This window comes from Macaca thibetana, chromosome 20, assembly GCF_024542745.1.
Source record: "Macaca thibetana thibetana isolate TM-01 chromosome 20, ASM2454274v1, whole genome shotgun sequence".
NCBI classification, from domain to species: domain Eukaryota; kingdom Metazoa; phylum Chordata; class Mammalia; order Primates; family Cercopithecidae; genus Macaca; species Macaca thibetana.
The window spans coordinates 15,619,093-15,646,761 of record NC_065597.1 but is presented as its reverse complement, the minus strand read 5'-3'; the positions used below and the strand labels follow the sequence as shown (position 1 = coordinate 15,646,761).

At 46.4% G+C, this 27,669-nt stretch overlaps 2 protein-coding genes across 8 annotated transcripts in view; one reads left to right on the top strand and one right to left on the bottom strand.

Moving 5' to 3' along the window:
• Positions 1–27,669, top strand: part of IST1 (IST1 factor associated with ESCRT-III) — a 413,363-nt gene that overhangs the window by 343,588 nt on the left and 42,106 nt on the right. The gene's annotated exons all lie outside the window — the stretch shown is intronic.
• On the bottom strand, positions 283–27,243 carry ZNF821 (zinc finger protein 821). Of its 7 annotated transcripts, none has more exons than XM_050772756.1 (8): positions 27,097–27,243; positions 25,055–25,117; positions 21,763–21,879; positions 8,368–8,493; positions 5,382–5,527; positions 4,616–4,720; positions 2,373–2,539; positions 283–1,270 (listed from the first exon to the last, which is right to left on the bottom strand). In XM_050772756.1, the coding sequence occupies exons 3-8, from the start codon at positions 21,800–21,802 to the stop codon at positions 616–618; spliced, it is 1,239 nt and encodes a 412-aa protein (XP_050628713.1). In that variant the 5' UTR covers positions 21,803–21,879; positions 25,055–25,117; positions 27,097–27,243; the 3' UTR covers positions 283–615. The 7 variants fall into 7 exon arrangements, with proteins under 7 accessions (XP_050628713.1, XP_050628711.1, XP_050628712.1 ...); XM_050772754.1 differs by lacking the exon at positions 27,097–27,243 and adding an exon at positions 26,426–26,632; XM_050772755.1 differs by lacking the exon at positions 27,097–27,243 and adding an exon at positions 25,752–26,019.

Genomic DNA, 27,669 nt, shown 5'->3' with positions numbered 1-27,669 from the left:
GAGAGACTTCTGAGTTTGGAAAAGGTAAGCTAGGTTTAAATAGCCCTTGGGACCACAGGCATCACAGTCAACATCGGTTCTTTCTTTGGCGTCATGCTAATTCCTTGGCAACTTGTAAAGACCCAAATGAGGACCTCTGCTTGGACAGCCTAAGCTGAGGAGCACCCTCCCTAAGAAAAGGGCAAGCCACCAGAAGCCACTGTCTGAAAATTTCCACCCAGGTTTCTCCTAGATCACTTCATTTGCTAGAATGACATTGAGAGAAAAGCAAGAAAGGGGCAGTAAAGATAAAATTAATTTATTTGACCTCACAACTTCATGGGCCATACAGGAGCCCCACAGTCCTAGAAGCACGGCCTGTCGCAGTGGGCTGGGGAGGCCAGTTCTCTGGACTGCCTGCTCCCTTGTCCAGAGCTGCCTTGGGCCAGGTCCCTCCTGACCCCGTCATCCTGCTCCCACATGCAAGGGCCGTTCAGGTCCACCTGCAACAAACCCAGGCCTGCCTCTGGCAGCAAGGACAGGGCCTCGTGGGTGGCAGCAGCACTGGTCCTCGTGGCTGTGAGTGTGGGTGGGTGGGTGGGTAGGTGGGGAGGAGGGCAGTCAGGAGGGTGTGGTTCAGTGCAGAGAGCTGCTGTTCTGCTCTTCAAAGGCCATCTTGCCCAGAAGTTGGCTGTCCAACTCCACCCCACTTACAGGCAGCTGGAAGAAGTTCATTTCAGCTGCTAAGGCTGCCATGGCAGAAGGGTCCTGGCCAAACTGAGCTCGCAACATCATGTCCATTTTCTCCAGTCTCCTCTTGAGCCGCTTGGCCTCTCGCTCTCGGATGAGCCGGGCCTGCCGCTTTTCCGGGGTTTCGTTGGCCCGCTTCAGCCTCATGGCCTCCCGATCCCGCTGCAGCCGGCGTGCCCGCTGCTCATCTGTCTCCTGCATGCGCTGCAAGCGCTTGGCTTCACGGTCCCTCATGCGCCTCACCTCCCGCTCCTCAGGGGTCTCATTGTCCCGCCGGCTCTTCTTGGCCGTGCGCTCTCGTTCCAGCCGCTGCAGTCGTACTTCCAAAGGCTCATTCTGTCGACGTAGGGCCCACTTGCGTACACTGGGAGTCTGGGCTTCCAGCAGTTTACGGTAGGCAGCACAGTTGTTGCACACAAGCAGAATTCCAGCAGGGTATACTGGAGGACTAAAGGCAATGTCCTTTCCCTCAGCACTAGAGGGGCCTTCATTGTGGACTGTGGGTAGGGATTCCATATTGAGTACTTCAGGAAGTTTCTCACTGGAAAGCAAATATTTTGGATGGTTAGTGTTTCCTTCCAGCAAGAGTTGGGACTCCAGCCCTGCCTTATTCTTTTCCTATGAGGCCAGTGGCTCCACGTTCACCACAAGGGGTCAGTTTGAATGCTTGGTGGACCTCTTCTACTGCTCCATCCCTTCTCTTTGCTCAAGAGTTGTCTACCAACTCTATTTTTTTTTTGATACACAGTCTCACTCCGTCGCCCAGGCTAGAGTGCAATGGCACAACCTCGGCTCACTGCAACCTCCACCTCCTATGTTCAAGCCATTCTCCTGCCTCAGCCTCCTGAGTAGCTGGGATTACAGGTGGCTGCTACCACGCCTGGCTAATTTTTGTATTTTTAGTAGAGATGGGGTTTCATCACATTGATCAGGCTGGTCTCAAACTCCTGACCTCGTGATCCACCCGCCTAGGCCTCCCAAAGTGCTGGGATTACAGGCGTGAGCCACCGCACCCGGCCGGGTGTCTACCAACTCTTAAAGCCCATCTGGAGTTAATGACTGAGCCACCTGCCACAGCAACGCACCAGAAATCAAACAAACCCTAGGCGTTTTCACTCAAGTCATAATAATGGTTTTGATAAGAGCTTTGCAGGGGCAGTCCTGCTGTGGGAATGGAGGCTCCTAGAGGTGGAGACCTCCTTCAGGCAAGGTGCAGACCACCAACTCACCTCCTTCCCGTGCACTGCCTGCATGCAAAGGCAGACACTGCACTGTACACTAGACAAACGGGACAAGGACACAACGTTCCAGTCTTCCTAGGACATGGAGGAGACTGCGTCCTCATGCCAGGGTCCTCTCCACCCTATAACTTCTTTCTCCATGCTTTATCATGAGTGTTCTTGGAACTGCCTACATCGCTTTCTAGTTGAAGATATTCTGATGGGAAAAGAAATGGGAATTCACTTTCCTTTGGGGTATGTGGTGGAATAGGCACACTTCCTAGCCTTCTTACTGGTACTTCCAAGGAGCATGCATCAGCTGCCTGTGCATTAGCTATGCCTAGCCTTCGCTTTGACTTCAGAAAGCAGAACTCACACCCAGTAATTTGCTCCCAGTACAACAGGGATAAGTGCCCAGCTGACCTGTTAAAAGTGGCATGGCTGGTGAACCGGGCTCCACACACAGCACAGTTAGAACGCTGGTCCTCCGAGTGGATTAAGAGGTGGCGACCCAATGACCCCGGGGAGCTAAGGGCCCGGCCACAGACAGGACACATGTAGCTCTTGGCGCTCACCACTGCTGCAGTGTGCTGTAAAACAGAGCCTTGATCTGTCAGTCTTGTGCTACCTCCAGGACAATCTGCACCCACTTAGAAATGACTTTTGGGAAATGTCCCCTTTCTTTACTCTCAGAATAAGGAACTTGCAAGTATTCTGTTTAGCCCCTAGAAAAGTCAGTCTCTTACATTAGAGGCCCTGGCCATTTAAACCAGTGCTTAGATTTCATTAGCTTGAGCTCTGCCTACATTCTGGGACATGTGGCTGACTTAAGGAACAGTGGGGGCCAGGCACGGTGGCTCATGCCTGTAATCTCAACACTTTAGGAGATCGAGGCAGGTGGATCACAAGGTCCGGAGTTCGAGACCAGCCTGGCCAATATAGTGAAACCCATCTCTACTAAAAATACAAAAATTAGCCGGGTGTAGGGGCAGGCGCCTGTTGTCCCAGCTACTCAGGAGGCTGAGGCAGAAGAATTGCTTGAACCTGAGAGGTGGAGTTCGCAGTGAGCCAAGATCATACCACTGCACTCCAGCCTGGGTAACAGAGTGAAACTCTGTCTCCAAAAAAAAAAAAAAAAAAAAAAAAGAAAGAAAGAAAGAAAGAAAAAGAAAAGAAACAGTGGGGCACCAGGGCCCTCTTCAGAGCCTGAGAGGAATTCCTGTCTCGAATAATTTCTCTCTGTCTCCCTGGCTCACACTGTGCAGGTACAAATACGTGTTAAGGGAACAATAAAGGCCAAATCTTGAAGCTGGCCTAGAATACGGGTATGCAACAGGTATTTATATCTTGCTTTCTCAATCTTCTGAAGATAGTCTTCTGAAGAAATACTGGTTCACACCAATTTTTAACATACCATTTGTGTTAAAATTTTTTTTTTTAGACGGAATCTTGTTATGTCACCCAGGTTGGAGTGCAGTGGCACAATCTCAGCTCACTGCAGCCTCCGCCTCCCAGGTTCAAGCCATTCTCCTGCCTCAGCTTCCTGAGTAGCTGGGATTATAGGCGCGTGCCACCACAGCTGGCTAATTTTTTTGTATTTTAGTAGAGACAGGGTTTCACCATGTTGACCAGGCTGGTCTTGAACTCCTGACCTCAAGTGATCTGCCCACCTTGGCCTCCCAAAGTGCTGGGATTACAGGCATGAGCCACTGCGCCTGGCCCATGCTAACTAATTTTCTTTTCTTTAACACAAAGCCCTCATTATTAGTATACATTCGTTTCTATTTCACTATTTAAAATATGCATTAAATAATTTAGAAAAAAAATCACTTAATTTTCACAGTGTGTCTGCCCGGAAACCCAGAACGTGTTTATCTAATATATCTCATGTATTTTCTAAAATGCTGGAAGCTTGGAGCAGAATCTTTTTTTTTTTTTTTTCTTTTTCAATACAGTCTCACTCTGTCACCCGAGCTGAAGCATGATCACTGCAGCCTCAACCTCCTAGGCTCAAGCTATCCTCCCACCTCAGTCTTCTAAGTAACTGGTACTACAGGTGCATGCCACCATGCCCAACTAATTTTTAAAAATTTTTTTGTAGAGCTGGGGTCTTGCTATGTTGCCCAGGCTGGTCTTGAATTCCTAAGGTTAAGCAATCCTTCCCACCTCAGCCTCTCAAAGCGCTGGGATTCTGGGTGTGAGCCACCACGCCTGGCTTTGGGCCGCATTTTTTTTTTTTTTTTTGAGACAGAGTCTAATTCTGTCACCCAGGCTGGAGTGTAATGGTGTGATCTTGGCTCACTGTGACCTCCACCTACTGGGTTCAAGCGATTCTCCTGCCTCAGCCTCCCGAGTAGCTGGGACTACAGGTGCATGCCACCACATCTGGCTAATTTTTGTATTTTTGATAGAGATAGGGTTTCGCCATGTTGGCCAGGCTGATCTTGAACTCCTGACTTCAAGTGATCCACCCGCCTCGGCTTCCCAAAGTGCTGGGATTACAGGCGTGAGCCACTGCGCCCAGCCTCCCTAAGACGAATCTTAATGGAAGCGACAACCCACCACTCCTTCAGGAGCCAGAGAGAGACAAAGGCCAAACCGGGATCTGGGCTACAGACAAGCTGCCCACACTTGTGTTCCAGAGCACATAGCTCCCCGATGCATACCTGGTACACATGAGCGATCAACTGCTCCCGGCTCCCGCAGTCTAGCTGGCAGAGGGGACACTGGCAGAGTTCAAGCAAGGGGTCAGAATTCAAATTCCCTGTGACCTGTGATTCAACAAATAGGCAACTCATTAGGACTATTAGGACTCATCTCTTCCCTGCCCCAGCTTTTTAAACAGGATATACTGTTAAAAGGAACCCAGACTGATGGCACATGTTATTCTTAGTTTCCCATTGTGGGCTGAAGGAAAAAGTAATAGTTGAAAGGGAATTATGGCTTTCAGCCATGAGGACACAGGATTGCCTGAGAGAGTCAATCTATTTTTTTCCCTGAAGATAAACTCTGCAGACAGGGGTAGTGTTTTTCCTGTCATGTTCCTTTCAGGAATCCTCAGGAAACAAGTTAGTGAGAAGGTGGCACTCCAGGTGACACCTTGACTTAGATTTGCAAGCACGTTCAAGAGTCCACCTTGGGAAGTCAGCTTTCTACTTCATCAAAGTAGCTCTCCTGTCTAGAAAGATGTGAGGAGCTGCAGGAAAGAGAGCTGTGCACAAGCGCAGTGATTCATGGATGGAAAAGGAAAGCTGAATGTGGTGAGAACTGAGAGTCTGAGGTGTGGGTTCTGGTGCCATGAAGGAAGAGGCCTCCTGTGCAGGCCCAGGAGACCATCAGAGGCAAAGACTGTGCCACAGGGGTGAGCAGCATAAGGGTAGGCAGAAGGGTAGGGCATTGTTGGACCTGGACCCAGGAGCCACTGTCACTTGCCTCGTGCTCTACCACTTCGTTCCCACCAACAGGCTGTTGTGTATTTTCTAACTCTTTCTCCACTTTGACCACCCCTCCATCTTCCTCTGATGTGTGGGAAGAGACTTCGTCTTGTGTGGTCTCCTCTTCATCACCCTCACTGTCACCTGGAACACACAAACTGGTTACTTGTTCTGATTTTTGCATGAATACATCCTGAGCTGCTCTCCACCCTACAGTTGGCAGTTATAACAGAAAACATTTTCAGATCTTCCATAATATAGTTTATATAGTGTTGTTGGGTACATATTATATCAAGTGGAAACCAGCTATAGCTGTCATTTGTTATGCCATATACACGTAAAGGGAAGATGTGAGGCAAAACTGCATTGGAAATGGTTACTGTGCCCTCAATATGATTATAAAAATAATCTTCCTGACTCATGGTTTTCAAATATCTCACACTTCAAATCACACCTCCCCAAGCACCTTACACCGAGCTCATTCCCACTGTACACCACCTCTGACTTACCAACACTTTCCACTGATTTTGCCATGAGCCCCCTGCACAACTTCTCCATGGTGTCACTATACTGTTCTACTCTGAACCCCACTAATCTCTTCTTTCCCAGCAAACCCCAAGGCAGACTTACAGAAACATCGAGTTTTTCTTCCCTCTTACCAGCAAAAGCAGCAGTAGGAAATTAGTTTGAAATGATGTCACTTTATAGGGAAAGGGCTGCTCATTACAGTGAAAAAATTAGCACAGCAACCAACCTCAGGCACTTTGCAGTGGTATCCGACTCACTCGGTTCTTACTCTACTATTGTAACACGGCATTCTGAACTACGTAAATCCGCTGTTTCTGTTGATGATTTGGATTATCTGATGGGTAACTCCATGCATTAAGTGGAAGGAACGGGCCATTCTTTAGGATGAAATGTAATTTATTGTGACTAACATAGGAATTGAGTTAAGTTTTAGTTTTAGGGGTAGGATGTGGCTATGGGGAATTCCCCAGCCACATGTGCGCTGATTTTTCTTCTCTATTACTTATAAAATAGAAAATGAAAAAGGATCCGGAAAACAAGTAACAAATGTAGTTCTTTCTGAAAGGGAAACAAATAAAGTGCTAGTACCTTGAAGATCACAAGAGGTAGCCAAGCCTAGGGAAGCTGTCACACTCCAGCCCTATCTTAACCCCACCTGGATCCTGGACTTCTGGGCCTGATGTGAGCAAGAGAGAAATATAGGGCAGAGTCTCACCAGGCTGTCCACATGAGACTCAGATTTCCTAGCTAACAGTGCTGCCTGTCTTCCTACTACCCCTTGCATAATATCTAAATCCACCAGTATGTGAGCAACACCCCTTATATTTCCCTTCTTCCTTGGCAAAACTAGTTACACTCCCTTTCTTCATGAGAAGGTCTAACCAAATCATCTGCTAGTAGTTACATGTGTCCTTATTAGATACTCCAGGCAATTGGTGGACTGGATTTGGGGCCTGGAAAGAGCTATGGTTTGTGTGTCTTATTCCCTAGCCCAAAGTTCCTTTCATTTGAATCCAACTCAATAATGAAGGATGGGCACAGATTAGATCACACCATGTTTTCTCACCAGCTTATTTGAAATACTTGTAAACTTAGTATAATATAAAGTGATGTATTGAACATATTTTTGTAATTTTGCAATAATCCAAATATATCTCGCTACTAGAAAATGTTTTTAAAAATGTGTACTGTCTAGAGGGATAGTACATCCTTCAGAATGGAAACCTATTAGACTTTTGCAGATATTGTAATTCCTACCTGCTACTCAAGAAAGTGGTGGCTTCCATAGGTTTGGGTTCATTTTTCTGTGCCCGAGCAATTAACTGCTAAATTATTTTATGTTGTTGATGTTGATTAATTATTAGCTTGGGTGGAAAAAAGTTCCTAGAAGGTTGCAGAGTCCTCTCTCCGTTTTCACCCAACCCAGCCTCAAACGTGATGAAAAACTGGAAAAGTCATTCTGAATTCATACTAATAATAACCTATATCAAATGGATGAAGTGGGGAAAGTGCTGAAATCTTCCTAGGAAAACACATCTCAAGACGTGTTTGTTCAGACAGGTCACAGGACAGACAGACAATCCATGAGGCTCAACTTATAACAGCTACTGTCTTAATCACAGGGATTTTCTTAGGGAACTGGTATGGGAAGACCTTGATGTTAGCATTTTATATACTGCATAACCTCATTACTAAGCAAATCTTCTTGTTTCACATTAAAACTGGGCCTTCAAGCAAGGTTTCATTAATGCCACCCTTATATTTTATTGATTACAAATACATAGATCCTAGGAGACAGGGATTTTTTTCTTGTCATTTGACCTAACCCAGGGACTGCTAGAGCACTATTTATTCCTATATCATTGCCTATCACAACTGACACACCTATCTGCATGTGGCACTGTGCCAAGTACTGTAGTCCATAAGCTAAAAACATACACATTGGCCAGGCGCGGTGGCTCACGCCTGTAATCCCAGCACTTTGGGAGGCCGAGGCAAGTGGATCACCTGAGGTCGGGAGTTCGAGATCAGCCTGACCAACATGGAGAAACCCGTCTCTACTAAAAATACAAAGTTAGCTGGGAGTGGTGGCGGGTGCCTGTAATCCCAGCTACTCAGGAGGCTGAAGCAGGAGAATCGCTTGAACCTGGGAGGCAGAGGTTGCAGTGAGCTGAGATCACGCCATTGCACTCCAGCCTGGGCAACAAGAGCGAGACTCCATCTCAAAAAAAAAAAAAAAAATTAGATATATATATAAATAAAATGCCAAACCTGTCCTCTTTTTCTGGATAAACATATGCCCACACACCTTAGACCACCTTTGGGGACACTGAGAAGCCACATATCTCCTTTTTCATGTCTTTCTCCCAACCCCCATGCACAATCCCCAGAGCACACACACTCTGATAATTCTTCTCCCATTGCCCTGAGTCATTACCAGAAGGTGCAGAACTCACTGCTACTGGAGTCCTGATCTCTTAGTTGTTGGATAGCTTGTCGCTGACTGCCAAGGTCTCCAGGAAAATCAGTTTTCATCATCGCCTGGCGGGCTTGCTCTTCTAGCCCAGCAAATACTTGATCCCCTGGTGGTCACAAGGAAAAATAGTCAGGCCACCAGCTGGGCAGCATATCCCCAGGCAAGCTGGTTGGAAGGTCAGACCATTCAAAGGTAGGAGACAGGCAGGTACCCTGTGGTGCAGTCATTCATCTCCAAGTCAGCTTGCTGCCTCCAACAGCTTCTGGGTGCAGCCGCTCTTCCTGGGCAGTAAGCCAGATGCTCTAGAAAGCATCACTTGCTCCTCTTAAATCCTCCTAGTCTTGACTCCTTTCAAAAGGTGATCAACTTGCTACTTCACAAATGTAACTGCAGACTGTCAAATCCATTTACAACCTTCCATCAGGATTGGGAGGATAGAGGCAAGAAGGGGCAAAGTGATGGGATAAAGACAGGGCAACAAATCTGGGCCAAGTCTCTGTACCTTAATGTACTAGCATTATGGTCTTGACTCAGTATCTTATCTCTGACTATAAACAAGTGCTTCAAATCATCCTTCTAAATAACAATCTCTCTAACCCCATCTTTCATCCACTCTCCTTCCAAAACATACTCTGGAAGTTCTTCCTTGACTTTCTTTCTAATGTTTATCATAATTAGCCATGAGAAAATTAACAACCGGTTGATTAGTAGACTAGAAGAATAGATATGAACTCACTTCTGCAGAAGAACTTCCTGAAACATACTAATTTACAACAAAGAATATTCATGTAGTCTTCTTGGCCCAGTTTTTTTTTTTTTTTTGGAGACAGTCTCACTCTATCACCCAGGCTGGAGTGCGGTGCCAGCGCCCACCTCCATGCTGGCTAATTTTTTTTTATTTTTTAGTAGAGATGGGGTTTCACCGTGTTAGCCAGGATAGTCTCCATCTCCTGACCTCATGATCTGCCCACCTCAGCCTCTCAAAGTGCTGGGATCACAGGCATGAGCCACCGTACCCAGCCAGTCCAGTTTTTTTTTTTTTTTTTTTTTTTTTTAATGTAGTATCCCAAAGCCCCGAACCGATCCTTGATTTTACATTTACTTCTCGTGACCTCTGCTTGGGATCCATGTGGCTACTGAAGAGTTAGTATAGTGCCCTTTTATTTCCAGGAGACCAGGCATAAGGAGAAAACAGAGTTGGGTTTCTTGAGGTTTCTATTATCTCAGTCAGAGTAGAAACTACAGTCTCCATTCACCAGTCAGCAAGAGGGAATAATAAAAAGCCCTAGTGAAATGTCTGACAATAGCCAGGCCCTTTCTTGCTGAAGAGAGGAGGGAAAGTACACAGGCTCAGGTTCTGAGATAAGATACAATGATGTGGGAGGAACTAAATGGTGAGCTGACCTGCACTCCTAGACCTTGGGGAGTGAAAGACTTGATGTGGAGTAGGCTTCATGTGATCCCCTTAGTCATTCGTTCAGCAAATATTCATTGGGCATCTATTATATACCAACTACCAAACATTAGTAATAGTTTGACACTTGCAAGTTCCAGGCTCTACGGTAAGTGTTTTATAGTTATCACCTTACCTAAATTCTCTGCAAAACTCTATGTGGTAGATATTACTACCTATACTTAGGAGAAAACGAAGGTTAACAGTGGAACCAAGTATTCAAACACAGATCTAACTCTAATGTCCTTTTCCTTTTTTTCTTTTTGAGACAGGGTCTCATTCGCTCCCCCAGGCTACAGTGCAGTGGTGTGATCACAGCTTACTCCAGTCTCAACCTCGCAGTCTCAAGCAATCCTCCCACCTCAGCTTTCAGAGTAGCTGGGACTACAGGTGTGCACTATCATGCCTGGCTAATATATATATATTTTTTGTATAGACAGGGTCTCACTGTGTTGTCCAGGCTGGTCTGCAACTCCTGCTCTCAAGGGAACCCCCTACCTCAACCTCCTAAAGTGTTGGAATTACAGGTGTGAGTCACTGCGCCCGGCCTAATGTCTATATTCCTTAACCGCCTTCTAGTAGAGATGTAATTAGAAGTTTAGAAGCTTCTTCAGATGGTTTTGCTGAAAACAAACACTTACCTCTGTGTGAGAAAGGCTCTGATCCTATTGTTAGTGTTTCCTTCATACCATGATAAACTGATACATACAACTCAAATAGCAAAAGTATATTATCAGGGCCAGTATATGACCAAAGGAAAAATGATGGTTCTGATATCACATCATGAGTTACCATGCTTAGATTCAAGTAACTAACATTATGGCTATTATGACTCATACTGTGATTGGGAATGGAGATGGTTCATGTTAAAGTGTACTCTTAGCTACCTACCCTCAAGGAATGGAAAAAATAAGCTGTTTTAAGTCCATCTTCACAATATCCAAGATGACACATTGGATATAAATCACTCGGTAGAGAAAGCAAAAAAATGAATTCAGTGGGGAGTACTTCCTCATCCCTTTGCAGAAGTGAAATACTTAATATCTCCGTGTTGGTTACAGTGCAACAAGACCAGGGCCAATTGATACTTTCTCTTTTTTTTTTTTCTTTTAAATGAGATAGAGTCTCAGACTGGAGTGCAGTGGTGTGATCTTGGCTCACTGCAGCCTCTACCTCCTGTGTTCAAGCGATTCTCCTGCCTCAGCCTCCTGAGTAGCAGGGATTACAAGTGTGTGCCACCATGCCCGGCTAATTTTTGTATTTTTAGTAGAGATAGGGTTTCACCATGTTGGCCAGGCTGGTTTAGAACTCCTGACCTCAAGTGATCCACCCGCCTCGGCCTCCCAAAGTGCTGGGATTACAAGCATGAGCCACTGTGCCTGGCCAAGGGCCAACTGGAATAGTTACTGAATTATTTGGGGTAGGTGCATGTTTTCAGACCTAGGAGCCATAGGAAGACATAGCACTAAGGAACAAGTTATATACTAGCATATAATTATCAAGGGGAAGACCTTTCTCATCAGTGACACTTCTGGTCTCCAAAGAAACTTAGAAACCAGCTAGATTTAGAACATACTAAGAATAAACATTCTATCCTCTTTCTTGGATTCACCATTGGATTAGTAAAAATACATCTAAAAGGATATATACCTTTCAAGATGAGTCAGTAATTCAGTTTCGTCTCCAACTTGAGCTCAAAATTTATTTTCTTCTATTGATGTTGTCTAAATATTGAGGCTTTCATGGAACAGAGAGGAGTCTGTTCAATACAACTTGCCTATCTAGGACTCTTAGGCAATCTCACCTGGTGTAACCGGGATAAGTTAATTCTGTCATTCCTTTTTGGCACTTGGGAAAGAAAAGCTTGTGCTCTTATATTTTAGTCTATTCCTGACTTGGGAAAAAGAATAAGGTGAACTTTATTCCTCAGGACTATTCCTATTTTAAACATCACCATAAAGCAAAATATATAAAAACCACAAAAAAGAAGCCATTTTAGCAGACCTCATATGAAAAGATATGTGAATTATCTTCCACTAGTTACTATTTACCTAATCTCCAAATAAAATTCTCCAGAATTATCCCTTCATGAGAAGGGAGTGAGACTTGCTAAAAGCATGTCATGTTAACTGCCATATAATGTGATCCATGGAGATACTAGTGATTAAGAAGTGTTACAGAACTGCCTATATTTATAATGTTAGAATTATTATTCCCTTCTGTCTTGAGACCTTTGGAGTAGGTTTTAAAAAATCCTCTGGTCCCTAGATATTAATGTAGGGCAACCATCTTATTTAATATGGGTATTTATTTGTCTATTAATAGCTAAGAGTCAGCTACGCTCCCACAATAAAAACCAAGGTGCTCTCTCTCTCTTTTTTTTTTTTTCTTTTTTGGATACAAAATCAAGAAAATGCTGTTTGTCTGCGATTTGGTTAAGGTTTTTCTTTTTTTTTTTTTTTTTTTTTTTTTTTTTTGAGACGGAGTCTTGCTCTGTCACCCAGGCTGGAGTGCAGTGGCCGGATCTCAGCTCACTGCAAGCTCCTCCTCTCGGGTTCACGTCATTCTCCTGCCTCAGCCTCCTGAGTAGCTGGGACTACAGGCACCTGCCACTTCGCCCGGCTAGTTTTTTGTATTTTTTAGTAGAGACGGGGTTTCACCGTATTAGCCAGGATGGTCTCGATCTCCTGACCTCATGATCCGCCCGTCTCGGCCTCCCAAAGTGCTGGGATTACAGGCTTGAGCCACCGCGCCCGGCCAGGTTTTTCTTTTTATTGAAACAGAGTTTTGCTGTGTCACCCAGGCTGGAGTGCAATGGCGCAATCTCGGCTCACTGCAACCTCTGCCTCCTGAGTTCAAGCGATTCTCCTGCCTCAGCTTCCCAAGTAGCTAGGATTACAGGCAAGCACCACCACACCCAGCTAATTTTGTATTTTTAGTAGAGACAGGGTTTATCCATATTGGTCAGGCTGGTCTCGAACTCCCGACCTAAGGTGGTCCACCCGCCTTAGGCTCCCAAAGTGCTGGGATTACAGGAGAGAGCCATTGCGCCCGGCCTGGTTAAGGTTTTTCAGACCAGATAAGAACAAGGCCATGCAAGCAAGTTTGGAGAACAGATAAGAGGAATGATATGAAAGTTATTAGAAAGGCAAAGATTTTAGTTCTCTCTTGGGTCCTTGGTGCAGTTAAACAAATGTTATTTCAAGCTGACTACAATTAAGTAAAGCAGCTGGAACATTCTTTAAGAGAGCAGATAGGCTGGGCATGGTAGCTCATGTCTGTAATCCCAGTACTTTGGGAGGCCGAGGTGGGTGGATCACGATGTCAGGAGATCGGACCATCCTGGCTAACATAGTGAAACCCTGTCTCTACTAAAAAAATACAAAAAATTAGCCGAGCGTGGTGGCAGGCACCTGTAGTCCCAGCTACTCAGGAGGCTGAGGCAAGAGAATGGTGTGAACTCAGGAGGTGGAGCTTGCAGTGAGCTGAGATCGCGCCACTGCACTCCAGCCTGGGTGACAGAGCGAGACTCCGTCTCAAAAAAAAAAAAAAAAAAAAAAAAAAGAGAGCAGATATCCAGTTCAGGAAAAATGAGCTAGTATTGGGAGTGAGGAGCTTAGGATTTCATTTCTAGCTGACAGTCTTTGTAACCCACAGTGCTATCACAGGTGGGGAACATAGCCATTTAGTTCACGAGGATGCTAACAGAATGAACAACAACAACAAAAAAACACAAAGTTGCGCTTTTTATAAGAGAAAGGACTTCAAAGGCTTTTCTTCCTCCTTCTCTTTGTAAAGCTTTTAGTTGAAGCTGAGAGGTTTTTTTTTTTTTTTTTTTTTTTTTTTTTTTTTTTTTTTTTTTTTTTTTTTGAGACGGAGTCTCGCTCTGTCGCCTAGGCTGGGGTGCAGTGGCCGGATCTCAGCTCACTGCAAGCTCCGCCTCCCGGGTTCACGCCATTCTCCTGCCTCAGCCTCCCGAGTAGCTGGGACTACAGGCGCCCGCCACCTCGCCCGGCTAGTTTTTTTGTATTTTTGTAGTAGAGACGGGGTTTCACCGTGTTAGCCAGGATGGTCTCGATCTCCTGACCTCGTGATCCGCCCGTCTCGGCCTCCCAAAGTGCTGGGATTACAGGCTTGAGCCACCGCGCCCGGCCTGAAGCTGAGAGGTTTAAGTCACTCATGTGTTTTGCAATCTGAAAGCAAAAGTCTCTCAAGTAAAAGAAGTTTTCATTTTCTTAGTGGTTTGGTTAGTTCAAACACACTAAATGAAAGTGTGCAAGGGACTATATTTTCAGCCTTTCTACAAGTAGTTGACAGAAATGTGTACTAAGGCCTGGGCAAGGTGGATCACCTGAGATCAGGATTTTGAGACCACCCTGGCCAACATGGCGTAACCCTGTCTCTACTAAAAATAAAAAAATTAGCTGGGCATAGTGGTGAGCGAAAGTAATCCCTGCTACTTGGGAGGCTGAGGCAGGAAAACCGCTTGAACCCAGGAGGCGGAGGTTGCAGTGAGCCGAGATCACGCCACTGCACTCCAGCCTGGGCGACTGAGCGGGATGCCACCTCAAAAAAAAAAAAAAAAAACAAAACTGTACTCAGAAGGGGTAAAATGGGGAAGGAGGAAGGGAGAAGATCTAAAACAGATTTCAGCCCATCAGCAATTTTTCCGTAACTAAGAACAATTTTGGGCTTTTATTCCAAAAGCTCTGTAACAAGTCTATTAATGAAGTGAACTGGGCAAAATATAAGAGTCTATCTAGATATTTCTGAGGAAAGGATCATGCCAGTGATTTAGACATAAAAACAATCCTGATAAAAACCCAGTGAGTACCAAAGTAGCTGCCCACTGGCTTCTAATGTGGATCCATCAGATGTTGCTGGGTTACAGTAGTGGGATTCTTTTTTAAAAAAAAATATATATATATATATATTTTGAGACAGGGTTTTGCTCTGTCACCCAGGCTAGAGTGCAGTGGTCCAATCATAGCTCACTGCAGCCTTGGACTCCTAGGCTCAAACAATCCTCCCACCTCAACCTCCTAAACTATTGGGATTACAGGCATGAGCACTGTGCCTGGTTAATTTTAAAATTTTTTTGAAGAAATCAGGTCCCACTATGTTGCCCAGGCTGGTCTCAAACTCCTGTCCTCAAGCAATTCTCCCATCTCAGACTCCCAAAGTACTGAGATTACAGGTGTGAGCGACCATGCCCGGCTGGAATTCTTTTTTTTTTTTTTTTTTCCGAGATGGAGTTTTGCTCGTTGCCCAGGCTGGATTACAACGGTGTCACCTCAGCTCACCTCAACCTCCACTTCCTGGTTCCAAGCGATTATCCTGCCTCAGCCTCCTGAGTAGCTGGGATTACAGGCACCCGCCACCATGCCCAGCTAATTTTTGTATTTTTTTAGTAGAGATGGGGTTTCACCATGTTGGCCAGGCTGGTCTCGAACTCCTGACCTCAGGTGACCCACCTACCTTGGCCTCCCAAAGTGCTGGGATTACAGGCATGAGCCACTGAGCCCGGCCTGGGAGTTCTTAATATATCCCTTTAGGTGGCCTATTAGTTTCATGCCACACAATCTTTGTCTTCCCAGAAGGCAGATCTAATGAAGCTCAGCTATTACTCTGATCAAATGTCAATTAGCTTTGATATTTAAGCAAAGCTTAATGCAGACTTTCCTGCCCTGCAGACCTTGAGTTCATTTCACTTACTTTATTTGGTGTATTTATTTTTGAGACCAAGTCTCACTCTGTCGTCCAGGCTGGAGTCCAGTGGCGTGATCTCAGCTCACTGCAACCTTTGCCTCCTGGGTTCAAGCAACCCTCCTGCCTCAGCCCCCCAAGTAACTAGGATTACAGGCGTGTGCCACCATGCCCAGCTATTTTTTTGGATTTTAGTAGAGACAGGGTTTTGCCATGTTGGCCAGGCTGGTCTTGAATTCCTGACCTCAAGTGATGTGCCTGCCTCGGCCTCCCAAAGTGCTGGGATTACAGGTATGAGCCACCATGCTAGGCCCCATTTCATTTACTTTTAATAGACAAGCAGCATTAAATTAAATATATTTAGTTGGTTCCATTTCACTGCAAGGTGACAGGAGACTCACATGGTCAGAAAATGAAATTACGTATTTCTACTTGCCACTTTGTCATGCACAATGAAAAGATGATTTTGTGAAAAGAGTAGGGTCAGCTTCAGTCCCCAAATAACAAATAAATAGAAGGTCCTCTGAGGGGCCGGGCGCGGTGGCTCAAGCCTGTAATCCCAGCACTTTGGGAGGCCGAGACGGGCGGATCACGAGGTCAGGAGATCGAGACCATCCTGGCTAACACGGTGAAACCCCGTCTCTACTAAAAAATACAAAAAAACTAGCCGGGCGCAGTGGCGGGCGCCTGTAGTCCCAGGTACTCGGGAGGCTGAGGCAGGAGAATGGCGTGAACCCGGGAGGCGGAGCTTGCAGTGAGCTGAGATCCGGCCACTGCACTCCAGCCTGGGTGGCAGAGCGAGACTCCATCTCAAAAAAAAAAAAAAAAAAAAAAAAAAAAAAAAAAAAAAAAAAAAAAAAAAAAAAAAAGAAGGTCCTCTGAAACCAGCAAATCTCAGTGTCTTTTTTTCTTTAGTCAAGCTTAGTGTATCACCTGCGAAGACTTCGTGGCTCCCTGATCAAATGCGTCACTGAAAACAGCCCCTCCCGAGGGGTCTGCTCTTTAGTTGTAGCTGAACATCTGTGCTCACAGCTCCACAGTAAAGGCCCTTGTAACGGCCACCTCCGAAGAGCCTGCAAAGTCCCACCTACTCCACCGCAAAACAATGTTCTTTCACTTGACTCTGCAACTTCATTTTTGCAATTGTGGATGTGTGATATTCTCCCCACCTCCATGGCCTGTTTTTCCATCTGTTTTTCCTTTTTTTTTCCTTTTTTCCCTTTTTTTTGAGATGGAGTCTCGCTCCGTCGCCCAGGCTGGAGTTCAGTGATGTGATCTTGGCTCACTGCAACCTCCACTTCCCAGGCTCCAGGGATTCTCCTGCGTCAGTCTCCCGAGTAGCCGGGATTATAGGTGTGCCCCACCATGCCCAGCTAATTTTTTTTTCTTTTCTTTTTTTTTCTTTTTGAGACAGAGTCTCGCTCTGTGGCCCAGGCTGGAGCGCCGTGGCGCAATCTCAGCTCACTGCAAGCTCCACCTCCCAGGTTCACGCCATTCTCCTGCCTCAGTCTCCCGAGTAGCTGGGACTACAGGTGCCTGCCACCAAGCCTGGCTTTTTTTTTTTTTTTTTTTGTATTTTTAGTAGAGACAGGGTTATACCGTGTTAGCCAGGATGGTCTCAATCTCCTGACCTCGTGATCCGCCTGCCTCGGCCTCCCGAAGTGCTGAGATTACAGGCGTGAGCCACCGCGCCCGGTGCTAATTTTCATATTTTTAGTAGACACGGGATTTCGCCATGTTGGCCAGGGTGGTCTCAAACTCCTGATCTCAGGTGATCCGCCCACCTTGGCCTCCCAAAGTGCTGGGATTACAAGCATGAGCTACGACGCCCGGCCTCCATCTATTTTTCAACTCCATTACTAGCTCATCTTGGCTTTGACTATGGTGCAGGGAGATGGAGCTGATGGATATATGCGACGTGGGCGTGGACATCGGCCACACAAGCCTGAAGTGGCTCCCCTGGCCTTACTACACTCACACCATCACCCCACCAGCAACTTTCCTCAAATCTAATCAGGCTCTTGGACAGATGGCTTTGTAGGTGAACACCCAACTCCTATACTTGCCTTGTTTGTGAACCTATCATCTCTATTAAGAGTACATTTCGGCCGGGCGCGGTGGCTCAAGCCTGTAATCCCAGCACTTTGGGAGGCCGAGACGGACGGATCACAAGGTCAGGAGATCGAGACCATCCTGGCTAACCCGGTGAAACCCCGTCTCTACTAAAAAAAAATACAAAAAACTAGCCGGGCGAGGTGGCGGGCGCCTGTAGTCCCAGCTACTCGGGAGGCTGAGGCAGGAGAATGGCGTGAACCCGGGAGGCGGAGCTTGCCGTGAGCTGAGATCCGGCCACTGCACTCCAGCCTGGGCGGCAGAGCGAGACTCTGTCTCAAAAAAAAAAAAAAAAAAAAAAAAAAAAAGAGTACATTTCCAGATGCCTTCTTGGGGTCACATTTGTGTCTTTTTATTTATTTATTTATTTATTTATTTGAGACAGGGTCTTGCTCTGTTGCCCACGCTAGAGTGTAGTGGCACTATCTCGGATCATTGCAACCTCCGCCTCCCGGGTTCAAACGATCTCCTGCCTCAGCCTCCCAAGTAGCTGGGATTACAGGCGCCCGCCACTGCACCCAGCTAATTTTTGTATTTTTAGTAGAGATGGGGTTTCAACATCTTGGCCAGGCTGTTCTCAAACTCTTGATCTCATGATCCACCAGACTTGGCCTCCCAAAGTGCTGGAATTACAGGTATGCACCACCTGTGCCTGACCACTTGTGTCTTTTATCAACCAGAGTGGAGAAACAATCCTAAACCCCTGGGATGGTTGGCCTATGCTAAAATACTTCATTTTTTTATTTCTCTTTTTCTTTTTTTGTTTTTGGAGACAGGATCTCACTCTGATGCCCAGGCTGGAATGCAGTGGCATGATCTCAGCTCACTTCAGCCTCAACCTTTTGGGTTCAAGCGATCCTCCCACCTCTGTCTCCTAAGTAGCTGGCACTACAGGTGTGTGCCACCATGCCCAGCTAATTTTTGTATTTTTGGTACAGATGGAGTTTTGCCTTGTTGCCCAGGCTGCACTTGAACTCCTGGCCTCAAGTTGTCCTGCATTGGCCTCCCCAAGTGTTGGGATTACAGGCATAAGCCACCGAGCTCGGCTAAAGATACTTCATTTTATCTTCCTTGACAATCCTCACGTGCAAGCCCGCTGCATTTTGCTGTTTTAGCAGCAATTTCTAAATCTTCCCTAAACCACTCATCTGTATATTAAGTAGCCTTGCACATCTGCATTCTAGAATATACTCCTAGAAGCATCCAACTGGTTCCATTTTATACTTTTCCAGGACTTAAATAGAAGAAAGATTTGTATATGGAGGTTTGCTATTGTAATCTCATTAATGTATAAAATGTCAAAACCCTCTTAATTCCTCTGTTCATACTATTTTGTCTTCTACTTTTGAAGTAACCCAGTAAGATTCAGATAAAGTGCATAGTGCCTGGGATACAGTGTTTTGGATATTTTTTGTTGTTGTTTTTTGTTTGTTGTTTGTTTTTTTGTTTGTTTTTTTGAGACGGGGTCTCACTCTGTCACCCAGACTAGAGTGCAGTGGCATAATCTTGGCTTATTGCAGCCTCAACCTCCCAGGCTCCAGCCATCCTCCCACCTCAGCCTCCTGAGTAGCTGGGACTACAGGTGTATGCCACCAGGCCTAGTTTTTTTGTATTTTTTTGTAAAAATGGGGTTTTGCCATGTTGCTCAGGCTGGTCTCAAACTCTTGGGCTCATGCAGTCCTCCTGCCTCGGCCTCCCAAAGTGTTGGGATTACAGTGGTAAGCCACTGCACCCAGCCTATAGAGTTTGTTTTGAATAAATTTTAGTTCTCTTGTCAACTACTTGACTAATCTGTCCTCTCCAATGTAGGGTTTTAGCCAGCTGCAGTGGCTCATGCCTATAATCCCACCACTTTGGGAGGCTGAGGTGGGTAGATCACTTGAGCTCAGGAGTTCAAGACCAGCCTGGGCAACATGGTGAAACCCCATCTCTACAAAATATACAAATATTTAGCCGGTCGTGGTGGCATGCACCTGTAGTCCCAGCTACTCGGGAGGTTGAGGTGGAAGGATCACTTGAGCCCAGGAGGCCGAGGTTGCAGTGAGTGAGCTGAGATCACGCCACTGCACTCCAGCCTGGGCAACAAAGCAACACCCCATCTCAAAAAAAAAATTATATATATTTTATAAAAAAATAAAAAATATATATACCATATTATACACTATATATAATATAGTATATATAGTATATATATTTTATATATACATACACACACATATATAGGTTTGTTTTTTACAAACTTTTCATCTGTTGTACCTCTGAATTCTCTTCAAATGTTGCTGCACTTTACTCAATCACTCCATAATAATAGGGAACTATTTGTCTTTTTTTTTTTTATGGAGTCTCACCATGTTTGCCCAGGCTGGAGTCAGTGACATGATCTCGGCTTACTGCAACCTCCACCTCCCAGGTTCAAGTGGTTCTCCTGCCTCAGCCTCCTGAGTAGAGTGGCTGGGATTACAGATGCCTGCCACCATGCCTGGTTAATTTTTTTTGTCTTTTTAGTGGAGATGGGTTTTTCACCACGTTGGCCAGGCTGCTCTCAAACTCCTTACCTCAGGTGATATGGCCCACCTCGGTCTCCCAATGTGCTGGGATTACAGGCGTGAGCCACCGTGCCTGGCCACTATTTGTCTTTTTAATGAACATTTGGGTTGGAATGCTTATCTTCCCAGATCATAGGAAAATGGCTAATTATCTCAAATCTGTGTAGATATTAATGTCAATTTAAGAAGGCACTTTTTGAACACCCTCCATGAGCAGTGCTAGAAGTAGAGAGGATTTATAAGGAAACACATATGGCACATAGTCTCTGCCTTCTAGAAGTTCACTATGCAATTACTGAAATAAAATATGCACCAGGTGCAGTGGCTCATACCTGTAATCCCAGCACTTTGGGAGCCTGAGGTGGCCAGATCACCTGAGGTCAGGAGTTCAAGGCCAGCCTGGCCAACATGGTGAAACCCTGTCTCTACTAAAAATACAAAAAAATTAGCTGGGCATGGTGGTGAGCACCTTAATCCCAGCTACTCGAGAGGCTGCGGCAGGAGAATCGCTTGAACTCAGGAGGTGGAGGCTGCAGAGATCACACTGCTGCACTACAGCCTGGGTGACAGAGACTCTGTCTCAAAAAAAAAAAAAAAGAAAAGAAAAATATTCATGTAAAACTGTTGAAAACAACACAAGGTAATAGTGTATACTTGGTCTTCTGGTTACTAGCCTCTCCCTCTTGTGATCCATCCCACAAATTGCTTCATAGTACCAAAACGCTGCATTCTAAATGTTACTCCCCTCTCCCTGCTTAAAAACCTTCAGTAGCTCCCTATAGACTACAGAATGAACTTTGAACTTAGCCTGGCATTCAGGCTTCCACAGTGTAGAGTTAAGCATCTCTAAGCTCACATCTTCTGAGTTTTGAACAAATGAAACCTCTGCTTCATATAAAGTCTCCTTGTCCTCTGAACATGTAGATTCCCGCTTCTGTCTTTGCTCACTTCACTTTCCCTACCTGATGTTCCCTCTCCCTGCCTCTTGTTTTTTAATTTTTTTTCAAATCCATTTCTACCCTCTAAGGCCCAGCTCAGGCGCATGGTCTAGAGGCTTTTCCATTAAGCATTCCCCTTGCTACTTCAGTCCACAGGGCTCTCTTAACTTCCTTCCTCCTAACTTCTCTAGTACATACAATCTGCAGCATCTGTTTGGCACTTAACATATACTATCATTCATATTTATATATCTGAAGTTACAATACAGTCTTATAGATCTTACATTGTTTTATAGCCCTGACATCTAGCACAAGGATCTGCACAGAGTAGGTATCTTATAACTGTTTGTTAATGTGATATTAAAGATAAATCAAGTGCATATACCCCTAAGATAGGTTTTCAACACCTCCCCCAGCAACCGGACACACTTTAAATCCATCATATCCAACATCTTTAACCCTTTTTCTTTCTTTTTCTCTCTTCTGCTCAGCAAACTGTGTTTTACATTTAACCTTTTCTTCTTCACAAATCAGTGTGAGCCTCTCCCCTAAATTCAGGTTACTCTTCCATTCCACCCCTCAGCATTCCCAGGTTCCAGAAGACAAAGTCCGATACTCACAGTGAACTTTATTTGGATTTGTCTGTTTCCGACGGGACATGTTTCCCTGACGCAAGAGCTCTGGTCTTTCCCAGTTTCACGACTGGATATGTTACTACCTCCTTGCAAGATGCTAACCTACAATAAAAAAGGTTATTGTTAGCACATGTCATTTTCCCCAGCACTAATACAAAATTTAAGGATAAAATGTCTTTAAAAAACAGCTTCCGAGCATATAAAACTCACCAGTTATAAATAATTGAACTAATGAAAGAAAGAGAAATGAATAAACCTCTAGCCTAATGTCAAGGTCCCAGAAAGTTTAAGAGGGACTCCCTCGGAGGATTTAGAGAATTATACTCTAAATCCATCTTTGGAATCCAGAATACTGTTAAGTGATCACGATCAAGGTCACAGGATAAAAGAGGAAGCAAAACTCAGGCAACCAGAGTTAGAAGTACTATGGGCTCAAGGGGATAACCCCCATGAATTGCAAAAGGAAGCAAAAGGAAGCCAAAGAGGGTGGCAGCTCTCATGTCACATGCCCACTGGAAGTCAAGCCCTGCAGTCGACAACAGCGGATTTTTCATGATGTTATCTTGCCTAGAGGTAGCAAAGGCATCACATCCCTGCGAAACAGAAAATGTCTCAAAGAGGCATCTGCAAATGAGAACAGCACGGGACATAAAGCCTCTATCTGGTGATAAAGGTGCAATGCTATGCTGCACTGTGGGTGACACGGCACTAAGCAAATCAAACTTCTAATGTTGAAGATGGGATCTCACCAGAAGAGACAGATGCCATCCACATTGATGAGTACTAATTCAACACCCCAGTGTGGAATATCACCTGGCCCTCCTCATACATTCCAGAGAGGCGGTCAAAGTTAATAACTTTAGAGGCTCTTCTCAATCTAGCCTCTGGATAGTGAAGAGACCAGTGGGAGGAACAAAGAGAAAAGTTCCCCAAATGAAAAATGCTGCCAAGACGTGCATCTGCTCCCCACCCCATATAGGAGGGGATATATACGTAAGCCTGAAGGATCCTGATGAACTACAGAAAGAGTGCCCCAGCCTTAAGCATTGTTAGAGAATCCGAAATGGATTAGTATTGATAGCTGTGACATTTTCTTAGAAAGACAGAGTAAATAAAGACATAGAATAAAAAGGGATTGTCTTTCCTACCAAAGACAGGAATATGGATCTGGCCACACTCTAAGTTTTCTTTCAGTTCCTGCCTTCTTGAGTTATACTCACACTGAATAAGCAAATACAAAATCATAGTTTATTGCCTTAAGAGGAGTTATGGGAGACTACTGCTAGCTATACTTTGTACTCCAGCTAATGAAGACTCACCTCCTGTTATGCCAACTAACTCCTCTATGTAGCTAGAAGAACCTCAAACCTATAATCAGATCCTGCCTCCCCTTACCAAAAGAAGAAAGAAACCGCAAATGGCAAAGACAGGCCTCCACAGGAAGTGGCAAAGGAAGCAGCTTTCAGGCAGTCTTCTAGCATATCTGCATATCAAACACAGTTCTTTTCCAGACCTTTAATTAAAAACAAAACAAAACAAAACTCTAAATGTATACAATAAAAATCGATTTTAACTATTTACAGGGCAATATACTGAGTGCTGATAGTGTGTGTTCTCTAAGTTTTGTGTATGACATTTTTTTCTAATCAAGTAGTTGTTTTATTCATAGAAGCAGTGAATGAATATCACACTTTGGATTTCCTATATGTGTGTGGAATCACCAAGTGGAAAGGTAACGAAATGCAGGCTCTATTAATATTTTAAAAAATATGGCCAGGCACCATGGCTCACACCTGTAATCCCAGCACTTTGGGAAGCCAATGCAGGCAGATCACTTGAGGCCAGGAGTTTGAGACCAGCCTGGCCGATATGGTGAAACCTCTACTAAAAATACAAAAATTAGTCGGGTGTGGTGGCGCATACCTGTAAATCCCAGCTACTCAGGAAGCTAAGGCATGAGAATTGCTTGAACCTGGGGAGGGGAGGTCACAGTGAGTTGGGATGGAGGCACTACACTCCAGCTTGGGCGACAAAGTGTGACTCCATCTCAAAAAAAGATACATAACTGCCAGACGCGGTGGCTCTCGCCTGTAATCCCAGCACTTTGGGAGGCCGAGTGGGTGGATCACCTGAGGTTGGGAGTTTGAGAACAGCCTGGCCAACATGATGAAACCCGTCTCTACTAAAAATACAAAAACTAGCTGGGCATGGTGACACATGTCTGTAATCTCAGCTACTCAGGAGGTTGAGGCAGGAGAATTGCTTGAACCCAGGAGGTGGAGGTTGCAGTGAGCCAAGAACGCGCCACTGCACTCCAGCCTGGGCGACAGAGCGAGACTCTATCTCAAAAAAAAAAAAAGATAAATAAAAACTTTTAAAAAATAAAATATACTCCTCTAATGTGATAATCTATTGAGGCTAAATATATAGATACTCTATTATAGAAGAGAAAAACGGAATCTTGACTAATTTTTTATTTTCTCCCTTCAAGATCAGAAATTGAAATTGTAAGATAAAGGTAATAAAGTCCCTTCTGAAGGAAGGCCAAATAATTTGAATCAGGCAACATTTCAATGCTAAAGCTGCAAGTCAAAAGACAGAGATGAGTATCTGCATATTTAAATAAGCACTGCCCGCTGTATCTTATAATCCTCCTAGTGGCCAAATGGGGAACTGACCAGATGGTACCCAATGGGACTTCACACCTGAGTGATTACGAGAAAAATAAGCAATTACAGTCCCCTCCCACAAAACAAAACGAAAATAATAACAAAAACACCCACAAAAACAGGCCTGTAGGGTCATGGGCTGTTGAAAATAAATAAGTAAATAAATAAATGGCTGTGAAAGGACACTCTTGACCACAAAGCAAGATCTCAAGAGGCCAGATGATTGTTTTATAGGCAGTTAAAGCTAATAAAACCCACAGACATACAGCCCTAAAGGTCACTCATTCTATTTTACTTTTAGCGCTGCCTCAATTTCCAAGTTAAAATCTGAAACCAAACCAAAAATGTAAATAGCTGCCTGAACATGTGCTGGGAAGATAGGTAAACGGTGCGATTCAGGTCTAAAGGGATTCCATTTTAAGAGGAAGGCAGTTCTGTCCGTCTTCACAGCAAGGTTAAGAGTCCTTGGGAAGGTGCAACGTCTCCCCTGAACACTGTCTCTGCTCTCCCACAGGTATTAGGTTGCAGCGTCTAGTGCACACCACAGACTTTAGCAACCAAAAAAACGGGTGAAATCCCAGCTTGATGAAAAGAGAGTGCGTTCCCACCTCCAGCTCTGGTGCAGTTCCCACGGAGCAAAGCAAACTCGACTGAATCCAAGTGATCTGTATCTGTCAAAAAGGAGAGGACAAGAAAGCTGGTCACTTAGCCGCCTGGCTGTTCACCTGACCCCTGGGGTTGGGTCTGGGGCGTGTGTCTAATCAGCCGAGATGGTCCCTCTGTTTCTTCAAGCACGAGCCCAGGTAAATTCCCAGGAATTACCAGACAAGAGCCGGACAAGAGCCGGAGGTCTCCCGAGGCGGCTCAGACAAACCCTTAGACAACACAATCTCTGAAATCTAAATTTAGAAGCTTTTCTGCGAGACCCAGACGCGGGGACTGATAACCCCCGGTCTGCACGCCCACGCCCATCCTCCCCTCCCCCAGCTCCACCCAAGGCTGTCAGACGCCGGGGCCGTCCCCGCCAGGGCCCGAGGAGGCGGGGTGCCTGAGGCCCGCGCAAAAGCCCCCCGGCCCCGCGCTCCGCGCCCCGCGCCCGAGAGCGCCGAGGAGAGCAGGAGGAGCGGCCAGGGAGGAATCGGGGTGGGAGCGGGGAGGGTGAGCTCGGGCTGCCCCCCAGGCCGAAGCTGGCCCCCGGCCCTCTCCCCAGTGCAGACAAAAGGACCGACAGCCGGCGGCCGCGAGGGGGCGAGGAGCCCGCATCCCCAGCCCGGACCCGGAGGGAGGGCTCGGGGGTCTTTTTACCCGGCGCCTCGGCGCTGCGCTGCGCTCTGGGTCCCTGGGCCCCGCCTCCGGACAGACGGACCGCCGGACAATGGACCCGGGACCGCAGCCCAAGCCAGCCGGGCCGGGGCGCTCAGGGACTGGGCCCCAGCTAGCGGAAGGGGCTCCGGGCCGAGCCGGTGGCGGGGAGCCGAGGGGCGGCGCTGCAGACGGACAAAGCCAACGGCAGACAGACAGACAGAGGGAAAAAGATGGCGACGCGGGCGGCGGGAGCGCGCGGCTCGCGCACCCGCAGTCAGTGATGCGCGTGCACGAGCCTTCCTCTCCCCTTCCCCCGCGCCGGCCAGATCCCCCTCCCCGCGGCTCGGCGCGCGCCCGGCGCTGTGGGCGGGGCCTGAGGAGAGGGGCTCCAGGGAGCGCCCAATCCCGAGCGCCCCAGAGGGGCTCGGCCGCGTAGCAAGACTTCGGGACCCCCTGCCTCGCCCATTCCCAGGTCTTTCTCTGGCTGTCTCAGCCGCTCAGCTCCCCCCGACCTTTCTGGACGTGTAAACGCCACCCTACCCAGCCCCGATTCTGGTTTCATACCTTACCATCGAGTTCAGCCACAAAACCCACATCCCCCAACCACAGCTCCGCCGCAGGCTCCCCCTCTCCTTAGCCCGACCTTAGCCCGGATCCCCACCACCGTCACAAACCCTCTTCGCCTCATTCCCCCACGCGTCGCAGTGGCTTCGACTCCCGAGGCTTTGAATGTGACCACGGGCCTTGGTGGGAGGGGCCAAGTTCAGCTGTCAGAACCTCAGAGCTGGGAAATCTTGAGATTTCTTTTGAGCATTTAATTTTCTGACATGATTCTCAAGTGATAAACATTGGCTGCTGACCCAGGGGCAGGGAAACTTGTGTCACTGTTGTCATGTGAGGGGTGTTTGGGGGCAATGGAGAGCCGTTGGATGCTTTTTTTTTTTGAGACAGGGTCTCGCTCTGTCACCCAGGCTGCAGTGCAATGCCGCGATCTTGGCTCACTGCAACCTCCGCCTCCCAGGTTAAAGCGATTCTCCTGCCTCGGCCCCGCGAGTAGCTGGGACTACAGGCGTGCACCACCACGCCCAGTTGATTTTTGTATTTGTAGTAGACGGGGGTTTCACCATGTTGGCCAGGCTGGTCTCGAACTCCTGACTCAGGTGATCTGCTCACCTCGGCCTCTCAAAGTGCTGGGATTACAGGCGTAAGCCACTGTGCCCGGCCTGGTTGGACGCATTTCTAGTCAAACACCTCCTCCTGTCCATGTCCTTCTCTCTCCTAGTTCCTGTTGCCTTCTTTTCTTCCTCTCTTCTAGAATGCCTGAGCCTGCCCTGACATTGCTTACCTGGAGAAGTAGGGAATGCAGAGGAAAGAAGATGAGATCTGGTATTAGGCGATCCGGCTTGGAGTCCCAGCTCTGCCACCGACCAGCCTGTTGACTTTGGGCAAGTCACTTCCTTGTTCTGAGCCTCTGCTTCCGAAGATGTCAAATGGATAATGATGCAATAATTCTTGGCCTCTACTCTCAGTGGGTTGTTGTGCCAGTTAAGTAAAACAAATGGCTAAAAGCGTCATGCAAAATGTTTTTCGTGATTACTGGCCCCACAAAGGCGAGCTGATGAGGATGCTGACATTTGCTGATAAAGTGACAAATCCTGGTATTTTCATAGAACATTCTTTTTTTTTTTTTTTTTTTTTTTTTTTGAGACGGAGTCTCGCTCTGTCGCCCAGGCTGGGGTGCAGTGGCCGGATCTCAGCTCACTGCAAGCTCCGCCTCCCGGGTTTATGCCATTCTCCTGCCTCAGCCTCCCGAGTAGCTGGGACTACAGGCGCCCGCCACCTCACCCGGCTAGTTTTTTGTACTTTTTAGTAGAGACGGGGTTTCACCAGGTTAGCCAGGATGGTCTCGATCTCCTGA